Source organism: Grampus griseus, assembly GCF_964374135.1.
Source record: "Grampus griseus genome assembly, chromosome: 9".
NCBI lineage: Eukaryota > Metazoa > Chordata > Mammalia > Artiodactyla > Delphinidae > Grampus > Grampus griseus.
In genome coordinates this window covers 102,839,299-102,859,488 of record NC_139003.1, presented here as the reverse complement: position 1 = coordinate 102,859,488, position 20,190 = coordinate 102,839,299, and the positions used below count along the sequence as shown (strand labels likewise).

The window sequence follows — 20,190 nt, the reverse complement described above, 5'->3', positions numbered from 1 at the left end:
CCCGCGGCACCCTGACAACACCATGCACCCTTGTTCACCAGCAGGGGCACTGAGGCATCTCATGGTTTCCCCCAAGGCCAGAGAACCATGACAATATCACAGTTTAAAGGAACAGCCTAAGTCAAACAGTGAAGTAGTCCACCCCCCCTCCACCAGCCCCCCATCCCATGCCCCCACCAACCTGCTGCCTCTGTCCCTGAAGCAGGAAGCAGGGTGATTAAATGCACAAAATCCTTCTGGTGCTTCTATGTCCAGAACAAACTCGACTGAGCAGCGACTCATTGACTGAACCCTAATCCAAGCCGCAGCGATGAGTGAGCAGCTAGAATGAGAACATTATTTGTACGCTGACGATCTTACAAAGAAATTCTTCTCGCTAAAAACTTGGAGATGTATCTATTTGCTGTAACTGCAGATTACTCAAGACCGAACGCATTGTAAATCATCCCATGTTCTGAGAAATTCTGGAACTGTCGGCTGATTTTTCCAGGAACAGAGGGTGAGAGCTGCCAAGCCCGCCTGCTGGACTCTCGCAGGAGCGCAACAGTGCCTGCAAAGGCCGCGGCACGGCACGACGGAGCCCTTCCTCCCGGGGTGACAGGCTCCGCTGGCAGGGCCCACCGTGTGTCCGCGGCCTCCTGGCTCCTGCGAAGAGCCTTGGGCAACTGGGACGGCGACTACAAACACCTAACACGTCCGCGAAGCCAGGCACTGGCTACAGCTGGCACTCCTGCCATCCCTGCCCGGACCAGGGGAAATCTGAGATGCCAGTGGGTTGAGCTAAGAGGGCTTTGGGGTGGAACCTTCCCTACGTCCTATCTGGCCCTTACGGTTCACTCTGTGACCAGCAAAGAGGACGTTGCTCGGCTAACTTGCAGACACACTTCCCCGGGGAAGGTTTTCCCTGCAGTTCACTGATGCCATTTCCCTGGGAGCGCTGGTGCCAAGTGTGAGGCTGGCAGGCTGGGGTGACAGCCAGCCAAAGCTAAACGGTCAAGTGAGAGCTGAACCCATGACCACAGCGGCATCACGGCGTTTCAACCGACAGGGCGAGGCAACCACGGCCTCTTTAAGACCAGGGAATGATCACCCAGGAGGCAGAGGGCAGGATCCGGAGAACGCTCACCCACTGAACAGGCTGGGGGTCCCCAGCAAACTTCATGGCTCTGCGAAGGTTTCAGCCCCCTTGTCTCGCTTGAAACTGACTGTGGCTTTGTCTCAAATCCAGAAATCACAGTGAATGCTACGCCTAATCTCCAGTCTTTCTTCCAAGACCTCTTGCTCTCTGACACCAAAAAAATTAAAAAGATACCTCTCTGCAGCCCCTATGCTATGGGCAAATTATCATCACTGCAGCTAAGCACAGACTTCACAGACGAAGGGAGAGAAAAGCAAGCTCAGAGGAGTGCAAATATCACATCAAGGGACTTCAAAACGTACGACTCCTGCTGGAAAAACAGAGGCCGGGAGAAAGGTGGCACAAGTGCTTCACAGGCTGCAGGGCTGAGAAGGAGAAACCAAGATTCACTTATCAAATCCAAAGACCTAAGGATCAAACGTATCTGTCTACACCATAAAGCAAAAGTTCAAACGAAAACCTGCCACAGGAGATAAAGGACACTTACAGATGAAACTCGTCCAGCAGCCCATGCAGAAGGGCTGGAGGTGAACCTGCGGTCCCACAAAGCCTGCCTGATGCTATCGGGGTGGGAAGGGCTCCACCTGTGACAGGCAGGTCACTGCTGGGCCGAGGATCTTCTCCTTCCTACTTCCTCGTCCCAGAAGCTCATGCCTCTGCTTGAAATCCCAACATTCGCCACCCTTCCCACTCACCATCTGGAGTTTCAGGGCCCTGCAGGAGACAACACAGGGCCCGCTTCATTGCAGGGAAGTGTGCACTACAATGCAAGTCTTGTAGAAAAGGATGCTGCGGTCACAGTGATGATGAGCTCTCCCAAGCAAAGCAAGGAAGGCCATGTGAAAGTGCCTGGTCTTTGCGCTAAAGGGCGCGTCCACAGCCCCACTCAGCACTTCCTCCTTGACCTGCTAGTGATGGGTGGTCAGGTTATGAGCTACATTTGTGCCCCGGCCCTGGGCCAGACCACTGCCAGAATCCGCTGCCACACTCACTCATACCTGGTAGTATGGATGGTGCAGAAAGGAGTCTGGGCCGCCCGCTAAAGCCATCGGTTCCTTCCTGCCGTCTTCAAATCGCGTGGACTGGGCCGCGGCACCTGGAACGAAGACAGACCGTGAGAAGCCCGGCCAGAGGGAAAGCCCGCCGCTCACCGGCGGCTCAGGGGCAACGCGCCTGCACAGGTGACGCCGGACGCCACTCGGATCTTGGGGGCGCCAGGGGGCTGGCACCAACTCCAGAAGCTCAAGCAGCCACCTGTGGTCACAGGGCCCGTGGGGCAGAGGCACTCAGAGGGGTGAGGGGGCGGCCATCCACAGTTATTAACACCCTGAAGACTTTCTGAGACTTTGGGCAACACAGACCGCCTGAGTCCAGAGAAGCACTGTGGGGTGGTGGGGCGTTGCCGGCGTCCTCTGAGCACCACCCGTGTAAATGCTGCCTCCACCAGCCACAGCCTAGAAGGAACCACCGTCAGTGGACGTCGCGCCGCCACCTACAGAGTCCAGGCGCTCCCTGCAGGCGCCATGCTGGGAACAACACTCATGGGCGGGGCCTCTGGAATGGACCTTAAGACCCGCCCCCGACTCCCGGGAGGGCTGGAGCGACATCAGCTCCGTGAAGACGCACACTCGGCTCCTGCAAGGAGCCCCCGACGGGCAGGGAAGGGAGGTCCTGTCTTCCTCCTGAATCTCCTGGGGTACAACCACACACCTGATCTGTACGAGGCAGTCAGTGAGAGTTTCGGAGCCGACCCCAACAAACCCCACCTCCCGCAAAATGCAGAGGACTGGGGCGGGGGTGGGCGGCACAGCACCCTGGTCCGGACTGGACACAAAAAACGCCACGCCTGACACTCACAGACAAGAGGCCACCTATGATGTGACCTTCTCCACGAGAAGAGCCCCCTTGTCTGCCACACACACACACACACACACACACACACACACACACACACACACACACACACACCCACCATTCCTCTCTCTCAGAAATCACCGGAATTAAGAACATTTTCAGGAACGGTGGCAACAGCCATTAACATTCTCTGTCATAATCCACCCCAGAGGCATCCTGGACCCTCGGCCCTGAACAATTCATGACTCCTGACCATGCAAGGCTTTCTCCAGCCTCTGCACCCATAGGCTTTGTTCTCAACTCCATCAGCAGCTAAGTCCTGCTACCCTGTAGGAATGAGCTCAGGGATCACCTCCTCCAGGAAGCCCCCCTGAATTGCCCCTCACCAATCACCACCACCCACGATAGCTCAGTCAGTGTCCACTCTGGGCTCACACCCGTCCTTCCATCTGCCACACTGAGCTGCAGATGCCCCTTCTTGGTCTCACTCCCCACAGATGAACCCTGTGCTCCCTGGTAACAGAACTCTCTCCGTGGCAGCCCCCAGCCTCACTCTCAGGAAGCACCGGCGGAGAGACACTGCCTGGCTCTTCAGGGCCTGTGTCCACGCAGGCAGGGTTCACAAAGGGGGCTCAGGGGGCCCTCAGCATCACCCTGTCAGAGGGGAGAAAACCAGACAGCAACAAGGGCCACCTGCCACGTCCAGGGCTACCTGGAGGGACACCCTCCACCCCTATGGGGACAGGTGGGCGTCCAGTGTCCCCTCCAAGGGGACAGCTCACCCCTGAGGCTGCGTTTCAGTGAACAGTAACCAGAGCCTCGATGATGCATGAACCGGGAAACAGAGCTGAGAAGGTGTTTCCCAATCTTACCCTCCGGGGCCTGTAAAGGCTTATTTCCCTGAAGTAGCTTTACTATGAGAAAAATAAGAGAAATTGAGAAAACGGTTCACTTCTCTCAATGAAAGAATAGAAAACCCAGGAAAAATGGGACTGGAAGAAACACTACAGACAAGGACCTGCTCAGGACAAGACGAACCGATGCTGGTTCCAGCTGAACCAACACTGCAGGGAACTAAATCCACGGGAGAGAAATTCCAGAAGCACCACAAACAGCCCACAGAGAGGATGAGCTAAAGCACAATGGCACAATGTGACATGCAGGACGCAGAGGACAGACCGGGAAAGACCAGAAATCGTCACGGGACAGGGCTCCTCACATGTCAGATTTCTCCCTCAACTCACATCACAGGCTCAGTTTTCTAGAACTCAGAAATAAAAGACTCACAGAAGCTTCTCAGAGGAAAACTGAAAGACTTAGGTAGGGCATAAAATTGGGGATACTAATTCCACCAAACATGATTGCAAAAATAATCAAGGTCAGATCCAGTTATGGGCTGAACTGTGTCCCCTTCACCCCGCCCCAAACTCATATGTTGAAGCCCTAACCTCCAGGACCTCAGAATGTGGCCATATTTGAAGGTAGGGTCTTCAAAGCAGTAATCAAGGCAAAATGAGACATTACCATGGGTCCTGATCGAACGTAAGAGATGAGGACACAGACACACACAGAGGGACGACCACGTGAGGACCCGGGGAGAAGACGGCCATCCACACGCCCAGGAGAGAGGCCTCAGGAGGGACCAGCCCTGCCCACACCTTGACCTCAGACTTCTGGCCTCCAGAGCTATGGGAAAATAAATTTCTGTTGTTTAAGCCACACAGTCTATGATATTTTATTATGGGGGTCCTAGAAAACTAATACAGATCCCAAATTATTAAAACACTACCAAACTGTCCTCACAGCTAAAAGGAGCAGAAGCATTTACTGTCACCCAGTTATGTCTTCTGCGAGGTCTCTGGGACTCTTTAAGTCACCCGCACAGAAACACAAGGACGGCCCGTGAGAGGCCGCTGGGCTGCAGAGACCTGGCAATGGTAACAAGATGGCGGAGGTGCTTTGTCCCCACGGCAGGACGGGTGAGGCTGGTGGCCTCCCTGCAGCCTCCGCAGGACCGGCAGCCCCCAGGCCTTCAGGCTCCTCTAGCCCTGAGGCCACTCGCCCCCGTGGCAGTTTAGTCTCCTGTGTCCGTCTGTCCACATTCTACCACCCAGCCCTTTAACCAGACACCAGTGGGGGGTTGCTCCGAAGGCATTCTGTAGAAGTGGAAACATCTGCAGACATGGGACTTAAAATGAGTCCCCTCCACGGTGGGGGTGGGCCTCGTGCCACCAGCTGGAGGCCTTAAGAGCAAAGATGGAGGTTTCCTGGAGAAGAAGGAATCTGGCCTCAAGGCTGTAGCAAACTCCTGCCCCACGGATCCCAGACTTGCCGGCCTCACCCTCACTGGAGCCGATTCCTTAAAATAAATCTCCGAATACACACACACATTAACACCCCAACCACTAGCTGTAAGAGCCCAGGATCACGCCACGATGCCCCGTAGGCCTCCCCACCGCAAACACACGGCCGCGTGGGTCTGACGACTCTATGGGCCACTGCCCAGCACCCGCCACGTCCTCGCCACCCCCCAGCCCTTTCAACAAACACGCCTCCTGCCTTCCACCCTCACTGTGGCCGCGCTTTCCTGGGGGTGCTGTTTTTCTCCCCTTCACCTCACTCCCAATGGCCTGGGGGAGGGGTCAGTGTGCTCCAGGCCCCTCCTTTCTGCACAGAGGACAGCCCCCCTGGCCCCTCAGGATCCTCTCTGTGCCCCTCCCATCAGGCTGTCCCACGTCCCCACCTCCCCTGCTGTCACTGCTCTGTCCCCCGCTCACCCGTGCATCCTGCTTGCCCTATCTCGCACGCCCTCAGGAACTCCTGGATGTAGGCGACGTATGGAGACGTACTGTTTATTTTCCCCTGGAAGCTTCAAATTTAATGGAGGTTAAGAGTGCCGAAAATATTTAAATGTGCCAGTTTTACCACCTAAATATCACCTTTGAAAGTACTGAGTCGGCCAATAAGTTCGTTCGGGTTTTTCTGCGGCTACGGAAAAACCCGAACGAACTTTTTGGCCGACCCAATATTTGCCAGATGTGGTTTCTTCCCAGCCAGAAAAATACATATCCCATAAGCCCTGTTGAGCAGGTTCTCTGGGAAAAGAAAACTACCGTTAGACACAGCAAAAGGTTTGGATTAATTGGCCTCTAATAAGATAGATCAAACCCAAAGCTAACATCACATTCAATGATGAGAGATGGAAAGCTTTTCCCTCCAAGATCACAAACAAGGAAGGTGAGGATGATCCTTTTGCCACTTCTACTGAACAAAGTGTAGGAAGTTCTGGCCAGAGGAGTCAAGCAAGAAAAAGAAATAAACTACATCCAAATGGGAAAAGAAGAACTAAAGTTATCTCTGTTGACAGATGACATGATCTTATCTGTAGAAAACCCTAAAATTTACAAACACACACACACACACACACACACACACACACACACACACACACACACACACACCCTAGAGCTTAATAAATAAATTCATCAAATCTATAGGATACAAAAGTCAACATGCAAAAATCAGGTGTGTTTCCAAATACTAACAATGAAAAATCTGAAAAGGAAATTAAGAAAACAACTCCATTCAAAATAGCATCAAAAATAATAATTAAGAATAAATTTAACCAAGGCAGCAAAAGACTTGTGCACCAATTACCAAATGTTGCTATAAGAACATAAATAAGCTATAAGGCAAATATTATGTATTCATGGGTTGAAATATTTAATATTGTTAAGATGATTAATACTATCCAAAGCATTTTATAGATTCCATGTAATCCCTATCAAAGACCCACTGGCATTTTTTGCAGAAATCGATATAATGTTTCTAAAATTCATAAGGATTCTCATGGGACCCCAAATAGCCAAACACATCTTGAAAAAGAAAAGCAAAGTTGGAGGACTCACATTTCTTGACTTCAGAACTTACTACAAGACTATGGTAATCAAGACAGTGTGATACTGGCATAAGGACAGACATAGACTAATGGAACAGAACAGAGAGCCCAGAAATAAACCCTCACACATGGTGGACTGATTTTTAACAAAGGTCCCGAGACCATTCACTGGGCAACAGGACAGTCTTTTCGACAAGTGGTTCTGGGAAACTGGATATCCACATGCAAAAGAATAAAGCTGGACTCTTACTTTACCCTACAAACAAAGAGTAACTAAAAATGGATTAAAGACCTAAATGTAGAGTTAAAACTATAAAACATACGGAAAATTTTTCATGATACTGGATTTGACAATGATTTCGAGGATACGACACCAAAAACACAGGCAACAAAAGAGAAAAACATATAAACTGAACTTCATCCAACTTAAAAAATGTGTGCATCAAAGGACACTCTGAAGAGAGTGAAAAGACCCACAGAAAGGGACAAAATAATTACAAATCATATATCTGATAAGGGCTTAATAGCCAGAATAAATAAAGATCTCCTGCAACTCAACAACAAAACAGCAAAAAACCAAATTCAGAAATGGGCAAAGGACTTGACACTTCTTCAAAGAAGATACACAGATGATCCACAAGCATGAAGAGACTCTCAATATCACTAGTCATTAGGGAAATGCAGATCGAATCACAATGAGACACCAGGAAAATAATAAGTATGGTGAGGATGCAGAGAAATTGGAACCCTTCTGCATTGCTGGTGAGGATGGAAGGTGCAGCCTCTGTAAAAACTGGCATGACAAGTCCTCAAAGAATTAAACACAGAATTAACGCAAGTTCCAGCAATTCTATTTCTAGGTATACACTCAAAAGAATCGGAAGCAAGAACTCAAACAAGTACCTGTACACGCATGTTCATAGCAGCACTGTTTACAACAGCCGAAAGGTGGAACTAAACCCAGTGTCCGTTGCCAGATGAATGGGTAAGGAACATGTACTATAAACAAACAATGGACTATTATTCAGCCTTGAAAAGAAATGGAATTTTGATACACGCCACCACATGGATGGACCTTAAAGACAAACAATGCTAAGTGAAATAAACCAATCACAAAAGGACAAATACTGTATGATCTTATTTGTATGAGGTACCTAGTTTAGAGACAAAAAGTAGAATAAAGGTTACCAGGGTCTGGGAGGTGGGGGGTTTGTTTAATGGGCACAGAATTTCCGTTTGGGATGATGAAGCAGTTCTGGAAATAAATAGCAGTGATGTTTACACAGCTTTATGAACATAATCCACTGAGCTGCACACTCAAAATGGTTAAAATGGCAAATTTTATGTCTTGTATATTTTATCCCCATGTTTAAAAAAATTATTGATAAGTTGGCTATTCAGTGAGCTTCCTTTAATAAAATTGACAACTTTCACTAATTTTTATAACACAACCATGAGAGCAGGCAGAATTTCTTAGGATGCTAACACTCAGAGATGTATAAAGAAGTGATTCCAAATATAGCTTTTGTTTATTCAAGCTTTTCCATTTTGATGTATCTTGACCTCTTCTCAGTTCTGTGACTCTGTGTAACCCACTTGTCTAGGAGGTGAAATTGAACCCATCCATCAAGTCCTGCATAAAAATTATCTCATAATTTGTCACCCACACCTGACAAAGACTAAAAGCTCTATCATTATCCTGTTCTCATGGAGACTAAAAAACCTGTACCCACTCTGGACAGAAAACCTCACTTCTTTTTTTTAGTTGAAATATAGCTGATTTACAGTCTTGTGTTAATTTCTGCTGTACAGCAAAGTGACAGTTATATACATATATACATTCTTCTTCATATTCTTTTCCATTAGGGTTTATCACAGGATATGGAATATACTTCCCTGTGCTGTACAGTAGGACCTTGTTGTTTATCTATGTAACAGTTGGCATCTGCTAACCCCAAACTCCCAACCCATTCCCTCTCCCAGCCCCCTCCCCTGTAGCAACCACCAGTCTGTTCTCTACGTCTGTGAGTCCGAGGAAACCCTACTTCTAAATGCCCTACAACAGTACAGAGGTAATGATACACTGTGCTACTTTAACGAGGTTAAATTGTTAATCATCCGTGGATTTAACAAAAATGGTGTGCTCCATACAGGTACTGAGGAACAGTTTCCAAAGCAGGTCAATATTGCAACTTTCTATCTACGGTGATAAAAGGGATTCTCATTAACACGCGTAGAATGACGAAGAAATTGTACCCATCACTACTGTCTCTTTCATTCCTTTGATTCAAGGGGCTCATCGCTAAGTTCTGCTTGCTGTCTTATTTCCATACGTCCCTTTACTTCTGAAAGTTCAGCCCTCCTGCGCGTGAATTCCAATCTAAATAATGTATGTCCCATTTCAACTGAGTTTTGAACTTGTGATAAAAATTTAAATAATCTTCTTCATAAAGTTTGCCCTGTTCTCCTTATTGGACTGTAGTTCAGAAACACAGTTCAGGCAAAGTCAAAAGTTTGCTGATTCTTGAGTCAACATTTTTCTTAACACTGTCAATATTTACACTTCTGGACCCAGCAGCTGAACTTGAACATGCCTTTGTTCTTTTCATGTTTATGTGGTTTTCTTTTTTTTCCACTTTAAGGGCAATGTGTACTAAATTAAAATGGTACAATTGTCATAAACGTGAAAAGTGCTGCACTCAACAACCCTTTTTCTGAAAAGTACGTGGGGCGTTCCTCCCTGGAACCCTGCAGACTCAGGCTGACGCAGATGACGTGCTTATCCGTGCCTTTCACATCACGACCAGCTACAGATGACACTCACGGTGGATTTCAGCTGTTCAGCACCCCGCCTGCCGTGAGGGTGACTTTGATGAGAACGCTGACTGTGGTGGACGCAGCGGGTGCCCGGGTGGATCCTGCAGCCTCCCCGTGACCCCGGCTCAGCGAGTGCGAAGACTACACGCAGCCTGCCCCAATCCATCCCCTTCTGCTCTGTTCTCCTCGTTAAAGGTGTTTTCGTGACCTACAGACTTGATTTCCAGGAACAACAATGGGTTGCGACCCACAGTGTGAAAACAGGGTCAGGCTGGGGCCTGCGGTCCGCGCCCACCTCCAGGTTTATGGGCTGTCCTCCTGCAGCCTGGAGGCTGCTGCCCACTGGCCTGTCCATCCCCACACTGCCCCCTGCTTTCCAGGCACCTGCTCCAGACTGGTCCCTGTGCCCACCTCCATCTCTGACCCACTCTAGAAAAACATGACGCCTCTGCTTAAGGCAACCAGCCATGCCCAGGACCCCCTGAATCCCAGACTGTGTGAATGGGCCCTTTCTGTTTTCAGGTAACCACATATCCAGAATGAGCATTTAATACTGCTGAGAAGCTCCGCTCCACTTCCTCAGGAAATGTTCTTTGTGCTCCCCAGAGCGTCTGTTTCATTCTTTCTCTTCTCTCCCCGCAAACGCCGCCCACCTTTTGATGCCTGCCACACCCAGACAGCACGTAGTAGGGCCTCAAGAAGCATCTGCCAACTAATAAGGCTAAACGGTATCACAGTATAATAAACAATGTGCAATAAATAATGTATAACATATAACGTATAATAGCATAAAACTAAATAGTACAATTGTCGGTGGACAGGTTAAATAATAAAATTTAGTTTAAAAATTAAATACTGTGGTCATTTCATAATAAACTTAAATAATTACACTGTACAACTTAAACTTATACAGTTTTGTATGTCAATTATATCTCAATAAAACTGGAAAAAATTAACAAAAAATTTTTAAAAGAAAAAACAAAAAAATTAAAAGAGAAGTTTCAAATCTTAAAATGAATCCCTGTAGGATTTGTTAAAAAGAAATCTGTGCCTTTCATAAAAGGCAGAGATCCTGCCCCTTACTAGGGAAAATATAACTGCAATGTTCACGATATTTTAAGATAATCACTTGCAGAACTGAAAGCAGAATACTTGTCTTTTCAATCATAATAAGAAGATAAAAATAAACTAGTAATACTTGAAACATCAAAGGGAAAATAGAAAACAGGCAGATGAAGAAGCATTCAAAGCAGAAAAAACTGGTTCAGAAGATGGATGACATATGGAGCAATAAATGTCAACTGTCTAATTCCCTTCTTCTGAAAATAATATTCAAAAATATGCCGATGGGCTTCCCTGGTGGCGCAAGTGGTTGAGAGTCCGACTGCCGATGCAGGGGACACGGGTTCGTGCCCTGGTCCGGGAAGATCCCACATGCCGCGGAGCGGCTGGGCCTGTGAGCCATGGCCACTGAGCCTGCGCTCCGCAACGGGAGAGGCCGCAACAGTGAGAGGCCCGCGTACCGCAAAAAAAAAAAAAAAATGCCGATGTAAAACAAAATACCCAAAGCAAAGTGAAATAGAAAAGCTTTAAAAAGAGAGCTAGAAAAGGGAGAGACAGAGACAGAACAGGCAAAGATACAAGAACACACACTCAAACACAACAATAACAGTGGCGGCAATGATAGAAAAGTATCTTTAAAACAAAGAAACACTAATCCACACAGATAGAAGTGTAATCAGTAATGAGCAAAAGCAGTATTAGGTCTTCACCCTCCAGATAACAAATCAACACTATAAACGAACCTTCAATTATAAAAGTGGATGCTGTGCTTCCGTAAAAAGTTTACACTAACAGCAAACCAACCAACCAAAACCCTAAGACCTCCAAGGAGGAAGTGAGAAAAAGCGTTTGTTGCTGGACACTTGTGCTCATCACTGAGGGCAAAGGAAGGAATCAAAGTGGGATCAAAAGAATGCACAACACCCTGCAATGGTGAGACAGAATTAATGAATAGGCATGAAAAGTGCACACGTGCAAATATTTACAAACACCTGTGGAATGATTTTAAAAAAATACTAAGCCACAGAGAATATCAGTGCCTCTCGCTAACACATAAAGATCTCTGAGCTAAGAAACACCTGTGCTGAGCCCCTCCCCCCTGTGACATGAAGGCTAAGAAACACCTGTGCTGAGCCCCTCCCCCCTGTGACATGAAGGCACAGACCCGATTCCACGGGTGCCAGGGTGGACACAGGGACAGCCGGCCACTGTGCCAACCCGCCCTGAGCCACAGCCAAACACAACACAGCTAGAAATTAAAAACATCTGTGTAAAAAGCAACAAGTCAGCCACTTGAAAATTAAAAACAAGCACTGGCCTAAATAGCTGGTCCAAGGAGAAAATTAATACAATAACCGTCTCTGGACAGTTAGGTCAATGAGCACCGTCCCTCGTGGAGAGAGGTAACACAAAGCAAGAGACATGACAGGAGAACACATAAGGCCATGACTCCTGCACCGTCTACAAAGGGAAAAAGAAATTATATAAACAATGTGAATCCAGCCTTGAACCAGAAGGAAGGAAATCTGGTCAAAAACAAACCAGAAAGCAAAACATAACAAAGTTTATGAAAATCCAAGAAAGATAATAAAAGACAAAATTCTTAAAAATACACTTTAAAAACCCACCAATACACGAAATTTTAATTAAGAAAAGGAATATAATGATTTTTTTTCATCATATGGTAATTTTATGGGCATTAGTAAAGAAAGAAATCTGGTAATTTCAATGAAATTATAACTTTCATTAGAAATATATACCAAAATCAGAATAAACTAAAAAATAAATCTTACGATCAAATTGAGTAAAGCCCACCCTCCTGGGCTTCCCTGGTGGTGCAGTGGTTGAGAGTCCGCCTGCCGATGCAGGGGACACAGGTTCGTGTCCCGGTCCGGGAAGATCCCACACGCCGCGGAGCAGCTGGGCCCGTGAGCCGTGGCTGCTGAGCCTGCGCGTCCGGACCCTGTGCTCCGCAATGGGAGAGGCCACAACAGTGAGAGGCCCGCATACCGCAAAAAAAAAAAAAAAAAAAAAAAAACCAACCCACCCTCCTTCCACCTATATATTTCCAGTATAAAGAAAACCATGTACTTGTTTAGACCAGGCCTGGGCTAACTGTGTCTATGGATTTGTGTGTGTACGATTCCCACTGTTTACAAGAGGAAATGAGCAGAATGGTCAAGGTCCCAGGGCTAGTGATGGGAAGGACTGAGGAAGGTAGGAGAGCTCAGTCCAGAAGTCCACTCCCTTAACCAGAACCCAACAGTCCTACGGTTTTCAGATTATGAACAGACAGCACAGGTATCACCTGGGAACTTGTTAAAATACAAATTTCAGCCCAGACCTGGGCCTACTAAATCAGAGACTTTGGGGATGAGGGCTGCAAAGCAACATGTTTTTCAGGACTGTCAGGCGATACACTCGGGCCGACCCGGCGCCCACCACTGGGCTGCGCAGCAAATCCATTCCGGGAGTTTTTAAAACTCCAATTACCTGGGCTGGACCCCAGACCAGTGAAAACAAGATCTCGAATTGGGAGAAGGGGCGTTGTTTTAAGCTCCTCGGGCGCTTCTGATGTTGAGAACCACCGCTCTCATCTTTTTCTTTTACAATTATTATTCCTTTTTTTTATGATGTTGGCAAGGGGAAAAAATGGAAGAAAAGTGCGACAAAGCTTTGAAGAATCACGCCTCTCCTTCTGGGGGGTGGGTTGGGGGGACCCTACAACTACAAAGCTGTTTGAAGTGAAAAATACACTCAGCTTTCAAAATGGCCATAACTGAACACTAAGGGCTAGACTCCCAACTGGAAGCTTGTGCCCCGTCTGTTTTTGCCTTTGAAAAATCTATTATTTTTTCCTATGCAAATATAAAGAATCCCTTTTAGAAGGCCGGTTTTCGCCTTTCTCCATCAGGCATTGGTGGAAGGGCAGGGGGAGGGGTGCAGGTTAAACAGCCATCAGAACTACCTGCAGCAAAGAATGACCCCATCATTGCAAACTGTGTGTCCTTAGGGACCAGGGTCTAACTCTGACCACGTGTGCGAGCAGGACCTAGGACTGCACATCTCAGCGCTTGGAGAGACTTGTTTGAAATATGCTGTTTGAACTGTATCTCACTTACACCTAGACTCTAAAAAACACAACAAGCTAGTGACTATAACAAAACAGAAGCAGACTCACAGACTCACAGATTCAGGGAACAAACTAGTGGTTACCAGTGGGGTCAGGGGGCAAGGTAGGGGTAGGGGATTAAGAGATACAACCTACTGAGTATAAAATAACTAAGCTACAAGGATGCATTGTACCACATGGGGAATAAAGCCAATACAGACCCTCAACCAGGGCACTGGACTTCTGAGACACGTCCCCACCTCTGAAGCAGGGGCGTGCGGGCACGGAGGTTGTGCGTTGGGCACAAGACGGGATTGCTAAGCCCATGCTCAGACGAGGTGGCACCACTGGATGACGTCAGGAGACAAGGGAGGGAGGACAGCCACAGAGGATGGGCAGGCTGCACAGGGCAGAAGACCTGGGGACAGCACTGGACACAGAATCACAGGGACCACACCCTGTCCTGCTCACGCCCACGTCTGCAGAGACAAGGAGGACACCCGCCTGCCTTGGGTAAATGTGTGCCCTGGACAAGGTGAAACCCACACGGGCGCAGTGAAACCTAGACCACTCTGACACCTGTGAGCGTGGCCATCCCAGTGTCGCAGATGAGGGCACAGGCTCTGAGATGCTGGGTGACCTGCCCAGGGCCACACAGTGACACAGGACCTCACGGACGGGGAACCACTGAGGGCCTGAGAGTCAGAGCAAAGGATGGATGGGGTGCCCCCCAACATTATGGGATCCTGCCCGTGCACGACCAGGGGACCTTGGAGGAGGGAGGATGGGGCAAGAAGAAAAGCCATTATAATTTAAAATGTGGATTACTCCCTAACTATCTCTGTCTGACTTACTTCACTCAGTATGGCAATCTCTAGGTCCATCCATGTTGCTGCAAATGGCATCATTTCATTGTTTTTAATGGCTGAGTAATACTCCATTGTATACTATATTTTATATATATATATATATATATATATATATATATATATATATATATATATATATATATATATATATACCACATCTTCTTTATCCATTCCTCTGTTGATGGACACTTAGGTTGCTTCCACGTCCTGGCTATTGTAAATAGTGCTGCAGTGAACACTGGGGTGCATCCTTTTGGACCATGTTTTTCTCCAGATAGTTTGGGAATGACATGTACCCACTGCTATATTTAAAATGAATAACCAACAAGGACCTACTGTATAGCACAGGGAGCTCTGCTCAGTATTATGTAACAACCTAAATGGGAAAATAATCTGAAAAAGAATAGATACGTGTGTGTATAAGTGAATCACTTTGCTGTACACCTGAAACTACCACAACATTGTTAATCAACTATACTCCAATATAAAATAAAAAGTTTAAAATTTTTTTTTAATTTTTAAAAATGTAGATAACTTACATACAGATCTAAAATGGGGGTCCTTTGAAAAGAACTTATCTTCTCTTATATATATATATATATTTTTTTAATTCATTAATGTTTTGTTTTCACTATTGACATCATCACTTATAATCCCTGATTCTTGAGGTTCATGAATCACTATAAATTACTGACTGCCTCTGGGTAACTTCCAAGGGACAGATCTTTGCATATTAAAATTATAAAACAAGAAACAGAAATTAAGAGACTAAATCAATTAAGTCAAAAAGGGGAAGGACTTCCCCGGCAGTCCAGTGGTTAGGACTCAGCGCTTTTCACTGCCGTGGCCCCAGGTTCAATCCCTGGTCGGGGAACTAAGATCCTACAAGCCTCGCAGCGTAGCCAAAAAAAAAAAAAGAGGAGGGGGGACGAGCAAGATGCCACCCACATTGCCAGCCACACCACCCACCGTCCCAGAAGCACAATCTTCACGTGGGAATAAGTGACGTTAACACCAGTGGGAAACAGAACACTCAGATGTGTCCTTGCTGCCTACAAATCTGATTGCATAATTCTTGAGAAAGTGGTTCAAACTTCATCAGAAAAACCCAGGATGCTCTATAAAACAGCCCTTGGTTTTAAATACTTTACAAAATATATATACTCCAAAATCCTTCCAATCAACACCTAAGAGGAAAGCACTGTCACTACAATAAAACACAGACCACTGACTAGAGACTTCTTTTCTCCTAAAGAAAACTTGAAAAAAAGCCCCAAGAGGTTATATCTAAATCACACTTCCCAGATTCTGGACTGAGGTCTCTCGTTAAATTACAAAATACTGAAGATGGTGGCATCAGATCTTCTTAATTTCATTCTTTCAGTGAATCTCATAAAAGGCCTGAGCTTCCCTCTCTTCCCAGCCAGCCCCGAGCCCAGTGCTGGAGCTGGGAGAGCGTCAGGTGCCTTGAGGACGGACGTGGGCACCTGCACCCACACGCCCAATGGGAGCAAACGAGCGGCTGCACCGTATAGCTGACCATGATGGCAAAATGCTGGAAACAACCTCGCAGCCTAAAAACACCAAGCTGCTTGGATTACAAATACTGATGTGGCAACAAAAAACAAGGTGCAGTAAAATGCTCTGCACTTAAAAGCTTTTGCACAGCAAAGGAAACTATAAACAAAACGAAAAGACAGCCTACGGACTGGGAGAAAACATCTGTCAAAGATGAGACTTACAAGGGATTAATCTCCAAAATATACAAACGAGTCATACAGCTCAAAACTAAAAAAAAACAACCCAATCAAAAAATGGGCAGAAGATCTAAAGAGACATTTTTCCAAAGAAGACATACAGATGGCCAAAGGCTCATGAAAAGATGTTCAACATCACTCATTATTAGAGAAATGCAAATCAAAGCTACAATGAGGTATCACCTCATACAGGTCAGAATGGCCATTATCAAAAAATCTACAAATGATAAATTCTGGAGAGGGTGTGGAGAAAAGGGAACCCTCCTACACTGTTGATGGGAATGTGAACTGATACAGCCACTATGGAGAACAGAATGGAGGTTCCTCAAAAAACTAAAAATAGAGCTACCATATGATCCAGCAATCCTACTTCTGGGCATTTATCTGGTGAAAACCATACTTCGGAAAGATACGTGCACTCCAATGTTCACTGCAGCACTATTCACAGTAGCCGAAACATGGAAGCAACCTAAATGTCCACTGACAGATGAATGGATAAAGAAGATGTGGCACATATAAATAATGGAATATTAGCCACTGAAAAGAATGAAATAATGCCCTTTGCAGCAACATGGATGGATCTAGAGATTGTCATACTGAGTAAAGTGAGTCAGACAGAGAAAGACAAACATCATATGATATTGCTTATATGTGGAATATGAAAAAAGGTACAAATGGACTTATTTACAAAACAGGAAGAGACTCACAGACATAGAAAACAAACTTACGGTTACCAATGGGGAAGAGAGGCGGGGAGGGATAAATTAGGAGTTTGGGATTAACAGATACATACTACTATATATAAAAGATAAACAACAAGGACCTACTGTATAGCACAGGGAACTATATTCAATATCTTATAATTAACTATAATGAAAAAGAATCTGAAAAAGAATATATATATATATATAACTGAATTACTCTGCTATACACCTGAAACTAACACAAGATTGTAAATCAACTATACTACAATTAAAAATAAACAAACAAATAAACAAGATGGTTCCCTAGGCAGGTGCCCCAAGGTATCGGGGGCGACACGGAGCAGAGAAGAGAAAACAGAGGGTCAGCACTCCTGCCACTGGGGTAGCAGAGACCTCTCAGGAGAGTACTGACAGCCAGCAGCAGGGCAGCCCTTGGGGGCAGGGGCTTACTTTCCCCCGCAAGACCCTTTGTACCCGTAAAATGTTGCACTAAGTCCCTGAATCACCTACCCCCCAAAAAAGTGAGCTCGATAGCTGTATATTAATTCTTAGAAGAACTGATGCAGCCCGAGCTTCTGAAACTTTGCCATGATTGTTAGTGAATCCAGCAGAGTATATCATTTTTTCTTTTTTTTGACTGTCATAGCATCAGATTCATATAAACTATGGGTCAGAAGAGCAAGCCTTGCTTCTCAGGAAGGAGCAGAGTTCAGGATCTGAAGTGCATTTCAGAGAGGGGCCTGGAATCCGGTCACAGCACACAAGGCCACCCCGAGTGACACTGGGGACAACAGCTGTAACGCTGCCAACTGGCAGCGTGTCCTGTGTTGGGATGTTTCCGCCAGTTCTGACCAGCATAGACGCTGGACTTACTCTTAGATTTCACGGCCCTTTCAATACATCAGTCTAACCCTAACCCCCAAGCCCTGCCTTGTCCACCACCTTGACGATTTGGGGGCAAACAAATAATCTTATTTTTAAGTCTTTTAGTTCAGTGTTTCATCAATTCACACTTAGCAAAAAGCCCTGACATGTGAAGCCCTTCTAAGCTCTTGCCGGGAGATGTCGTCTTGGCCTAGAAATGTCTCGGGGGAGCTCTCAGTCACAGCTCAGCCTGGAGACCCTAAGTGATCCTCCCGTGGAATATCTATTTCTGAGCTGTATTCCCCCCTTCCAGAGTCCCCCACACGCCGATCCACCAAACCCAGGATTCACACATCCTAAGTCACTCTCCAGGGTGGAGTTATGAGGTGTCCACTCTCGTTCCCACGGGAGATGACACGGGTTCATCTAACAGTGACCATCAGGCCACGGGGGCTGGAAAACGGGAGACGCTCCAGGAGGCCACTGTGCATCCCTCCCCTGGGACCAGGGCTGGAGCTTCAGGTAATCTTCCGCCCACAGCACCTGTGATGAACACACAGTCAGGGCTGCAAACCTGCTCACGTTACTCTTGGCCAGTAGCACAAGGTGAAAGGTGACCAGGCTACACGACCACACAACTGAACAGTGACCGCCATCGAGGTTAACCTAATGTCATGCTGCTAGGAGACCCTCTAATTCCAGGGCTCTGACTGCCTAAGGCTGGATTTGGTAACAGCACCCTTGGAATTTTAAGCTTCTGGAAGATGTGCTCCTTTTTGTTGCCTTAAGGGCCCCGGGGCAGGGGATAAGATTGGGTTTATTATATCTAGCTTAGTTACAGGAAGTGTCCATAGCTTCAAAATAACCCAAATAAAGTCACTTTAAATACATCAGTTTTAATTAAAAAATAAAGTCTTCAGGGGCTTTCCTGGTGGCACAGTGGTTAAGAATCCACCTGCCAATGCAGGGGACACAGGTTCGAGCCCTGGTCTGGGAAGATCCCACATGCCGCGGAGCAACTAAGCCCGTGCGCCACAGCTACTGAGCCTGTGCTCTAGAGCCCGCGAGCCACAGCTACTGAGCCCACGAGCCACAACCACTGAAGCCCGCACACCTACAGCCCATGATCCGCAACAAGAGAAGCCACCAAAATGAGAAGCCCGCGCACCGCAATGAAGAGTAGCCCCCGCTCGCCGCAACTAGAGAGCCCGTGTGCAGCAATGAAGACCCGACACAACCAAAAATAAACAAATAAATAAATTTATTTATTTATTTTTTAAATCTCAAAAATAAGAAGAAACTCTTCCTGCCAATCACAGGTGCTTCTGTGGGCTCTCCAGCCCCTGACACCATCCTACACGAGTCGCGTTTTCCGAGTGATGCCACTGCACCCTGCCAACCACTCCCAGCTTCTAGCTCCGCAGGGACGTGGCTTAAGTGTCCTCTCCCCGCCCTGCCCTCTGGGGAGCACCTGCCGCAGCTCCCACGGCCCAGAACCGTCCCCATACGGGTCCCGACTCGCCAACAGCTGAGTGACGCCCCAGTACACCTGCCCCTCCTGCAGGGTCCCACCCTGGTTGATGAGTCATTAAGTGCCCCCCTCCCCCTCCTCCACTCAACGTACCTCTGCAGAGTCTGGCCCCTCCCTCCTCCGCCCCGCTGGCCATTCTCAGTACCCCGGGATCACCCCGCAGGACCCTGATTCTTAACTCTGGTCTCACACTAGAATCCCGGGAGACCTTTCCAAATCCCACTCCAAGCCCCACACCCCAGTTCCTGTAACTTGCCTGCAGCCAGACCTGGGCACAGGTACTTTACTTAAAGAACTGTCCAGGTGACCCGTGAGGTGTGATCAGAGTGAAAGGTGGTGGATTCGGCTGCAAACTCCCCACAGCCCGGAGCTCTCCGGGTACCTGCCCTCGAGCTGCATCGGAGCATTCTTAATCCAACGACCTTAACTGGGAACACAGGTACTTTTTTATTCCAGTACGGCTGGACACAACCTAAATGCCTGGCTCTAGGGACATGTGCGCAGGTCAGTATGTGTGCGTGTAAGTACACGGACCCCACATACGTGCGCACATGCCATCGGGGTACCCGAGGGAGTTGATGGAC

At 47.2% G+C, this 20,190-nt stretch overlaps 1 protein-coding gene across 2 annotated transcripts in view; it reads right to left on the bottom strand.

Moving 5' to 3' along the window:
• The window catches only part of GRB10 (growth factor receptor bound protein 10), a 162,340-nt gene that overhangs the window by 128,892 nt on the left and 13,258 nt on the right, over window positions 1-20,190 (bottom strand). The window contains exons 3-4 of one of the 2 annotated variants that reach the window (XM_082661649.1): window positions 5,770-5,861; window positions 2,137-2,234 (exon numbers count right to left, since the gene is read on the bottom strand). In XM_082661649.1, coding sequence (XP_082517775.1) covers window positions 2,137-2,234; window positions 5,770-5,861 — 190 coding nt within the window. Of the gene's footprint in view, window positions 1-181; window positions 348-2,136; window positions 2,235-5,769; window positions 5,862-20,190 lie in introns of those variants that run through there. The other variant, XM_082661650.1, reaches the window with a different exon arrangement.